The sequence below is a fragment of the Chanos chanos genome, chromosome 7 (assembly GCF_902362185.1).
Source record: "Chanos chanos chromosome 7, fChaCha1.1, whole genome shotgun sequence".
In the NCBI taxonomy this organism is placed as follows: domain Eukaryota; kingdom Metazoa; phylum Chordata; class Actinopteri; order Gonorynchiformes; family Chanidae; genus Chanos; species Chanos chanos.
Genome location: NC_044501.1, coordinates 43,178,686 through 43,188,738, shown reverse-complemented (window position 1 = coordinate 43,188,738; position 10,053 = coordinate 43,178,686). Strand labels below are relative to the sequence as shown.

Here is a 10,053-nt window from a genome sequence, read left to right as displayed (position 1 = left end):
ATGTGTGTGTGTTTGGATATATGTATGTGTTTGTGTGAGTGCATATGTGTGTGTGTATGTTTGTGTGTGCACATCTGTCTGTCTGTCTGTCTGTCTGTCTCTACAGACATATTCATGTGTACTGCACATGAAGGTCTCTGTGTTAAACTTTACCCTCTGGCCTATATTGTTCATGAAGATTCTCATTGGCCCTTTCAGTCCATCACTTAGACAACTCACTAAAACAGAACATGTAGTAAAACAGAATTTCTGTCATTTCTAATAATGAAATCTTGACTGCCCTTCCACAAACAGTATACAGTATAAATCAGAAGAGGACAAAAGTGTCTATGCCTGTCTGAGCTGATGGAAAATATCAGTGATAATTTATAGTGTTTAAGATTTTGGAGAATTAGAACCCTGTGTGTGTAGTTTCAGTGTCCACAATTTAATACACAGTTTCATGTTTTAAATTTTGTGCCAGAATGACCCAGAAAAGAAAACTCTTCTCCTCTGAAAAAAAAAGGGACTAAAGAGACAAAGTTATTACTGGGACAGACTGGAACTCTTAACTACACACACTGGTCTGTCAGTCACTGACTGGGGAGAGTAGAGACAGAGTTGTCAGAGGACCTGACTGTTTTCCAACCTCTTGCTAGTGACCTTTTTCAAACAGACAGTCTCATTAGGAGAGTCACTGTAGGTGTCCTTGCAGCCACCAGAGGGCAGAGAAGAGCCAAAACAGATCCAGACAGGGAGACAGCCTGTGGATGTGTCACAACATGCTGACCATCATTGTCAGAAGCTGTTTATCATCCTTCTATAAAAACACAGAACAGCCCACTGACCTTAAAACTCAAACTCTTTATACTCTAACTGAAAGCACTAGGTACAGCTCAAATACATTACTTAACTGCCTATGTAATACATATTTTCACTCACAGAATATTATACAGTTTTTAGAGGCATATTTCATATATTTTGCATATTTTGTATGTTTTTAGTGAACTGGACATAACATTTTGAAAATTTCCTATTCTGCCAAACTGTCATTTAAATTTCTCCTGATTAACTCCTCTGTTAACACTGTATCCCCACCAGAGAAATCACAGTAAGAAAATATATACAGAGTGATAACACCACATTGTACTCTCCGGGTAGCTGACTTGAGTTGATCTTCAACAGGCCTGCATGAAGCTACTGAAGGATGGTTTTCCCCATCTCCTCGTCTCAGAGACGGGATGTATATTGCCTTCCCAGGCCTCAGATGGGCTGGTCTGCAATGCGGGGGATGTTTTCTCCACCAATGGTGAAGGTGGCCCTATCATTTTGCTCCTTGATTTTGCTCCTTGACTTGTGTGGCTTGGATTTCATCCTTTCCCTGGTGATCAGCGCATTCAGTTTCTTCAGGAGCCTGAATGCGCAAGCTTCCAACCAATAGGCAGCCAGACTCCACCCACCACTTGCTTTACTCCAATGAAGATGTCTGGCAGCTGATGTCAGTATGGCTATTCTCCATCAAGTAAGTGGTCATCCTTCTTGCCATCACAGAGAAGAAGATCTTCTCTCCCTCTCACTTCTAGAAAAAATCATGAAACTTGTGCATCCTTTACGTCACTCAGCTGGCATTGTTGGAGACAATGCAGTTATGTCTCCATCTGTTGGACAAAGTGTGAAGTTCAAATGTAGATAGATAGCTCATTGACCATTAGGAGATGGCAACCAAGTTATTTCACAGAGTAGCTCTGCATTAAACGCTAATAGAGTTAGATGATCAGTTATGCTTCAGGTAAATAAGAATCATAATCAAACAGTGAGATGTTTTCATGTGTATCAACAAGGTTGTACTGGACCATAAATATACAGGATCAAAAGATCACTGAAAGTTCTGGAAAAATGCATTTGCTTTAATTTAACTGTTGATTTGGAAAGATTTGTTGACTATGACACATACAACACATGAACTGATTAGTTATGTTACAGTGATGTTTCGTAAAGAGATGCACTTTGATTAGGTGTGGTTGTACACATGTTTTAGAGACTGGTTTGAGCCACAGCAGAATAAATATAGGTAATTTTCTTTTTATTTCAAATGAGGGAATCAGAGACGAAGCATTTAAGCACATGCGATATTCATGATACTTTGGAATTACAATCTAAAAAATGAAATGCAGACAAAACTCTGGAAAACAGTGGATGTATTTAAAAAGCACATAGGTTTACAGTAGAGATAAAAAGAGGAAAAAAAAAAAAACAGTCAGAATACAGCAACACTCTTTTCTGTGCTTAATCTTACAATGTTTTTGTGGAAGCTACAATAAATTTGTGAGACAGAAAAACATGTTAAATAAATCATGAAAGCTATATCAATGTTAAACTGTTTTGATTATACTCTATTCTGCATTATAAGGATGCACTGTTGGCGTTAGTAATTGTCTGTCACCAACTGAAGATATATGATGGCTGCGTTAACTTATTGACGCAAATTTGATGACCTTCTGATGTGCTTTCCTGTTATTTCATTGGCTGAAATCTCTTCTGCCCTGTTGGACAAATACAAGATTAGAACTCTTACAGCAGCATCTATCACAGAATCATCACTTCTAAATATGAAAAAAAAAACAAATATTACTTAGAAATGAACACATAAATCTTGAACTGATTTCTATAGCTTTTTTCCTATTAAAAAGAGAATAAAGGCTCATTTAAATAATGCTCTATCTTTCATCAGACGCAGTAATTCACTGCCATTTATTTCATTTCAGTATTTATTCAGTATTTATGACTTTTTGCACTGGGATATCTCTGTGTAGAGAAGGTAAGAGTATAGAAATGTAAATGTCTTTCCCTACCAGTGTTTTTCTTTACCTTCTTTTGGTTCTCATTGATCTGACAGTAAGTTACATCCTGGATTCTTGGTTTGGCTTCAGCAACTTGTATTTCAAAAGAAAACCAGCAGAATAGTTTCAGCGTTTTGTTTCCAAATAGAATCAGTATAATAACTTCATATATGAAGAAAATATTTTATACACATTTTACAGTGTCTGAACATGATTTCCTCTCATAACCAACAGCTTTACCCACCGTGAAAGCTAGAGAGTGACAGTAAAAAATGAAAGAGTATATGAACCGCCTGCTCCTCCTGTCTCATACATACCACTTTTCAGCTCTGAGTAGACAGTCCCTGTGCTGGCGCTGCTCTCACCTGATACAGAGAAAAAACAAAAACAATTATGATTCAAATGAATTATAGTTTAATTACTGTGTAATACTGCACATCAACAGTCAATCATTCAGTATAGAGGAAATTTACTTTTTGTTGTTCCTCATGAACACGCGGTCACAGTCACATAGTTTTGAATTTAATCAGAGTTTTCAAAAAGAAAGCAAGTCCCAGAATTTAATATAAAGGTGTGCTGATTTATTTCCAAAACATTAGTTTTACCTTTTCTCTTCTTCTTCTTGTTTTTCACTGAAGTTACTGCAACCTGAGCATAAGTCAGATTACTGGGTCCAGCTACAGAATCTATAGTGCAGTAAAATACATGTAGTCTAAATGGGAGATTTAATGTATCATTATTTATTTCTCTTCTCAGTAATTCTTCCACTATAAATACATTCACAGCCAACAGATATCTACTTTACTCACTACTACTACTTTATTAGTTTACTTTTATCATTTTGTTACAGCTTTCCTACTGCTGCCCTAAAGGCTCTGGCATGTTCAGTCTCAGTGAAGATGTGAGTGTGTGATGGGGAGTGTAGTGATGGTGTTACTATACCTGTGGTTGTGTTTGAGTTCAGCATTGAGGAAACTGTGTCCTCCTGTGGTGTGTTGGTCTTATCTAAAAGTGAGATTTAGGTGTATGTGACATCAAGTCTTGACCGTTTACATAATATTTGAAGAAAAACATATACAGATTTAAATGACTTTGTATTGGGCTGTTATGGTTGTGAGTGCTCATACCTTTATTTCTGATTTTTATGTTTTTCATCTCAATCTGAGAAAAAGTCACATCACCTGGTCCATCTCCACCATCATCTGAAAACCAACACAGTTCTTACTGAATCGCTGTCTCATAAGCTAAATCTTGTATTACAAATGAGAGCACTATGTTCCCTCCATTACTTTGGATAGAAAGCCGTTCTAAAGGACACTGGGTTTGAGACCCTCAGTAAACAAGTTAAACACAGTAGACAGGAAAACTTTGAATGGAAGGAATTAGCATTCAGAAGAGCCCGTTGCCTATTGTAGCCATAGAATTACTAGAGTACAGGTGTTGATATTTATTAGGTGAGTTAGGAGGACTAGTGCATAAAAGAATGTGCTCTCTAATGTTATTGGAGCAGATTCTGAAAAACTCAGCCATGTGGTTTTGGAATGCAGAAAACTAGGCAAATGAAATAAAAGTACAATATAAAACTGTTCTCTTGTCTGTGTGGTAATATTGACTGTAAAAATGTCATGTACTGACCAGATTGCAGTGGTAGAGGTCCTGTATGGGTGTCTACATTTCCTCCTGTCTGGTTCTGATCTTGGGCTCCAGGCTGATTGATGATATTCTCCTTTTGACCTCTAGAGGGAGACATAGATCACTGACATAAACAACAAAGTTTAATACCCATGTTTGGCATATGAGGTGTTTTGCAATGCCTTAATTACTCACAAACATGTGCAGTTGTGGCAGGGACCTAGAATGGAAATCGAAATTGTATTACTGTTCACAATAACAGCCATTATTGATTTAATCTAATTTTATTAATAAACATGTTTTCTCTAAATATGGAAATGAATTAATTATTCTATACAATGAACACAGTGGTATTACAATAGAACTGAATATAAAGAGCCTGTGTTTTACCCTTTGATTTTTTGTGCCAGTAGAACAGGATCATTAGAATGATGAGCATAAAGGCAACACCCAGTCCAACCACCACTCCTACTGTTACAGCAGAAAATCCATCACCTGACACTGAGTCTATTCACACACACACACACACACACACACACACACACACACACACACACACACACACTCATTAGTAATATACTCACACTACTGCAGTATCACACTGGTAAGACTAAAATGATACTTCTGGAATTTCAAATATAGATAAATATGTTTCTCTCACCTCTGACAGCATCTCTGACAGTGATCCAGCTCTTTGGTGACTCTCCTCTCTCTGGGTGTTTACACCAATACAGACCCTCATCTGACTTTGAGAGGGTAGGGATGGTCATCTCTCCTGTAGTCTGATTCTGGAGGACTAAACCATCTTTATAGAAATCAGCTCTGAGGTCTGAGGAGGTGTTTCGATATTTACAGCGCAGAGTAAAAGTATCTCCCTCAGTAACAGGATGGACAGGACTCTCCAGGATCACATCACCATCTATAGAACAGAACACAGTTACATACACTGAGCAGAATACAGTAACACCAATAATATTAACACTGTAATTAATGACATATTTAGTTCTATATTGGGATTGGTTTAACGATTACAAAGGAATGTGATTGGACGCGTTCTGTGTCTAGGCCTCTAGTTTATTGATATATATATATATATATATATATATATTTTTTTTTTCCTCTGAAGGCTAGAGCAATGAACATGACAATACAGAGCTCAATCTGTTATTCACAAAAAAAAAAAAAAAAAAAGAAAAAGAAACAACTGCAATTTTTGAAGATTTTTATCACTGTCATGCTCTGCTCCTTCCCGCCCCTCTCTCCTCCTGTGTCCTTTGTTTATCTCATCTTCTGCCCTCTAGTGGTCAGTGTTGGTCTGAACCTCTTTACTTCCTGGTTTTTTGGTTTAGTCCCATTAGTCCAATTATTGACTCAGCCTGTTTTCAGTTAGGTTTGTCTCATTTAGTCTTGTATAAATACTTGTTGGTTTCCCCTGTTTCTTTGTCTGGATTTGTTTAGAGTTGGCCCCACATCACGTTGCTTGATTTTTTTTTTAATTTTTTTTTAAACTCAAAGACCTGCACTCTGTTAGTTTTGAACCTCTTTTGTCATGATTACTTTTAATAAAGAACTGACCTGCACTTGCATTTAGCCTCTCTAACAAAATGTGACAATTACACAGTGTATGGAACAGAGTACAGTTACACACACTATAGAGATTACACTAGTACTTTTAATATGAAAACTTAATCTCAAATTTAAATGATTTGACTCCTTTTAACAGTTAAACAGTGATCAGTGTGTATCAAAAAAAATATATAATTTTTAGATTTTATGACATTAACGTTATGTCTTTCTCTACTTGACCATATACCATGTATTACAACACTTTAGATGTCGCAGAGATATATGCATCGAAAATTGAGCCTCGGTCAGCCCAGGACCAGCAAGATCACAATTTATCACAAAACATGAATAGCACTCCTATTGATAAATGTGATCTAGCAGATGTTAATGGCAAATATTGACCATATAAATGCTGTCTTTATTGGATATAACTGAGATCAAATCAACATCTGTTAGGTATTTTTACAAACACTTTGTGGCTGTAATGTTTTAAAAACCCAATAATGTTGTGGGTCCACCAGATCCACGAACACTGAGTGTGTAATAAAAATATGAACACCGTATGAGGGTCAATCCTTTTTATTAATTAAAGTGATAAACATTTTGAAGACTTACCAGGCACTGTAATGTTGAGAGGATTACTGTTCCCTCCAGAGTCAGACTGACACCAGTACACTCCACTGTCTGATGACTGGAGGGAGCTGATGCTACATGTAGATCCTGTTACTGATCCCCAGTCTGATGAACAGTCTGGCACCTCTCCATTATCTGTGTATCGTCTCACTGTCCATCCAATAGAGTTACTCTGTACCTCACAGCTCAGTGAGAGAGAATCAGATGTAAAGTGTTGAGTTGTGTTGGTACTGGTGATCAGAGAGGCTGGAGGAGACAGAGCTGAGACACAATGATAAATAGAGTTTATATTCAGTCAGGCTGTGGGTTTGAGTATCTCAGAGTACTGACATGAATCGTTAGAAATCACAACTGCACCACAAATTACCAACAAAAACACAAGAGGCAGGAAAAAAAAAGTCCTAAAACAAGTTAAGAGTGGTAAGTAGGAGCCCAGATGAAAAGTATCCAGAGTGTGGTGGAGACAGATGGAGACAGGCTGAAATAGCCCAATACTTCTGGAATACATGGCCCAGTTACAGCCAGAACATTTATGCTTATTCGGGTTTTGCCCATCGGGGGACAAGTACAACTTTACTAAACAAACAAACAAAAAAAAGGCAAAACAAATAGTGCAAACTGAGGAAAGATGTATTCATACATGAAAGATATTCTCTCTCTCTCTCTCTCTCTCTCTCTCTCTCTCTCTCTCTCTCTCTCTCTCTCTCTCTCTCTCTCTCTCTCAATATATATATATCATCAATGCATCAATGCATCAATGTGGAAATACTTAAACTAACTGACTAGTAGCAAAAAAACAGTGACAAACTTCAAACTACTACAGTAATAAACACTGTCATTCTGTTTGTGCAGATAAGTGATTATTTAAGCATTTAAGCAGAAACAAAATGTTGAATAATCAGTTGTCAGTTAAGCATTTGTTCCTTTTTTCCCAGAACAGGAGGCGAAATATTGGTTTCGGGCATATAACCTTAAACTGATAAATAATGTATCATCTTAAACTGGTAAATGACATCTTATCTTAAACTGGTAAATAATGAATTATCTGAGGCTGGTAAATAAAGATGCAGCCCATACATTCATTGCAACAGCATTTTAAAGGGGAATTTGTGTGTGGATACATATAACACATATCACCACACACCCCACCCCCCAACCCCCCCAAAAAAAGGAAATGATTAAACTTCCAGTTCAATGATACATTGCTGGACTGAAGATAAAACAACAAGTTAATCCAGCTGAAAGAGAAAAACTCCTCTTCTCACTCACCAGTGACCCACAGTGGCTGTGTTGTGCTGAACTCTGAGTAATAGACTGGGTTTCCTCTCTGTGCTCTGCACACATAAACTCCTGTGTGTTTAAGAGCAGCAGGGCTGAGAGTATAGGAGCCTCCAGCTCCTCTGCTGCTGTCTGAGAGGAGTTCTACAGAGATAGAATGAACCCTGGGTAACCCATCTGTGTAGGGAATGACTCTGTACCAGAGGAATGTCCAGCCTGTAGAGGAGTCTTTAACCTCACAGCTCAGAGTCACTGAGTCTCCTTCAGTCAGCCACAACTTTGGAGAGACTCTCACAACTGACTGAGCTTTACCTGTTAGAGAAGAAACTGTGGCTTTAAAAATAACTCATAAAACTGGTCCATACAATGTTCAGCGTGATCCCACTGTAATTTATTGTTAATTTGTTGAAAAATTGATAATTATATTTGAGAAAGTATGATTTTAAGTGCTCGGTATCTCACAAACTCACCAGATGACACTGTCAGTGTTACAGCATCACTGATCTCAGAGTTCTGTGAGTCTCTTCTGCGTTTTCCTCTACAGGTGTATTCACCACTGTGGGACTCGTTAACAGGACTGATTGTGTATTCCTGATCTTCACTGACAGGACTGAGTGAAAAACTCTTCTTATGCCAGCTGTATTCCCACTCAGTGTCTCTCTCTCCCTGTATTTGACATCTGAGAGTGACAGTCTCTCCTCTGAATGTCTGTTCATCAGGCTGCAAGATCACAACAGCCTTTGGACTCTCTGAATGAACAAAATACATACCACACTAATGTACAGCACACAGATTTAAAACAAACACAGAACAGAGAGTGACACATCTAAACTCTACAGAAACAATAAAACTCAAACTCAGTATATTTCCAAATACATCATAGTCATTTCCACATAACTGTGTGTAAATATTCACCTGTAACATTTACCCAGACTGCATCACTGTATTGTGTGTAGTAGACTGGGTTTCCTCTTCCAGCTCTGCACCAGTACTGTCCTCCATCAGAGTCTGTAGCAGAAGTGATTGTGTAGGAGTCTTTATTAGTCTGTGTCAGTGCTGAAGAGTCCTGTGTGTGTCTGTACCAGTAAAACACCCATCCTGTGGGCTGGTCCAGTTTACAGCTCAGAGTAACTGTGTTTCCTCTCAGTGCTGCTCCTTTAAGACTGGAGGTGAGTTGAGGTTTTGGTTTTAATCCTGTAAGAGAGTAATGAATAATTCAGACTCTACACTGTTAGAAATATCATATTGTCCTTTAAGTGCAGTCAGAGTGACAGGACTGCTTAGCTGTGAGGATGTGGGTCTATCATCACTCTGTCCCTGACACCAGTACTGATCCTGGTCAGTTACAACAGCTGCACTGATGGTGAAAGTGTCTCCAGTTATAGTGGAACCATTAGACTGAGACACTGCAGTCTGAGTGCTGCCTTTATACCACTTATATCTCCAGTTCCTCTTAGACTCTATCACACACTTCAGACTGACTGTCTCTCCACTGTACACAGAACTCCAGTGTGGAGCTAAGGTCAGTGTAGTTTTGGGCTGTGCTTTAGTTCAAAGGAAAGAATAAATTCATTAGGTGAATGCTTTAAAAAAAAAAAAGAAAAAAAAAAAAAAATATATATATATATATATATATATATATATATATATATATATATATATATAACAATAAAATGCATTAAAAGCAGAAAAATCAATCAGTCACAACTGTGAAATGCTGTCCTCTAAAATGTGTGTTTTGATATAACAAAACCAGTTACATTTTATTTAACAAACCTTAAACCCTTGTGTGCAGCCAGTAATGCAGAATGAGATAAAACGCGAACAACCACGTAATAAGTGTTTAGTTACAGCTAACTGGTGTTCAGTTTGCTGATTATGTAGTAATGAGTAAGTTATTTATTACCCCTTAGTTTCTGAACTTTAAAGTGAAGTATCATGTCAAAATCTTTAATTTAATTTACTGGTGTGATGTAATGTAAAACTTCAAAAAGAGTCTGATCAAAACTCACCTCTCACAGTCAGAGTAACAGATTCACTGGGTTGTGAGAATGTGGGTCTGTTGTCTCTCTCTCCCTCACACCAGTACTGATCCTCATCAGATTCAACAGCTTCTCTGATGGTC

At 37.7% G+C, this 10,053-nt stretch overlaps 1 protein-coding gene across 1 annotated transcript; it reads right to left on the bottom strand.

Annotated features, from left to right (window-relative positions):
• Positions 1-603: 603 nt before the first annotated feature.
• LOC115816407 (Fc receptor-like protein 2) lies at positions 604-8,696 on the bottom strand. Its single transcript, XM_030779361.1, has 9 exons — positions 8,399-8,696; positions 6,633-6,911; positions 5,132-5,370; positions 4,647-4,671; positions 3,947-4,021; positions 3,762-3,824; positions 3,425-3,505; positions 3,137-3,184; positions 604-743 (listed from the first exon to the last, which is right to left on the bottom strand). Exons 1-9 carry the CDS (start codon positions 8,694-8,696, stop codon positions 604-606), a joined length of 1,248 nt encoding a protein of 415 aa, XP_030635221.1.
• Between the last annotated feature and the right edge of the window lie 1,357 nt (positions 8,697-10,053).

Excerpts from the sequence above, each read along its gene's own strand:
- LOC115816407 (XM_030779361.1), bottom strand. The coding sequence starts at position 8,696 with ATGTATTTTGTTCATTCAGAGAGTCCAAAGGCTGTTGTGATCTTGCAG. Across the intron at positions 4,672-5,131 it reads CACCAAAGAGCTGGATCACT|GTCCCTGCCACAACTGCACA; the intron begins GTCAGAGATGCT and ends TTTCCATTCTAG. Across the intron at positions 3,506-3,761 it reads GAACTCAAACACAACCACAG|ATTCTGTAGCTGGACCCAGT; the intron begins GTATAGTAACAC and ends ACTGCACTATAG.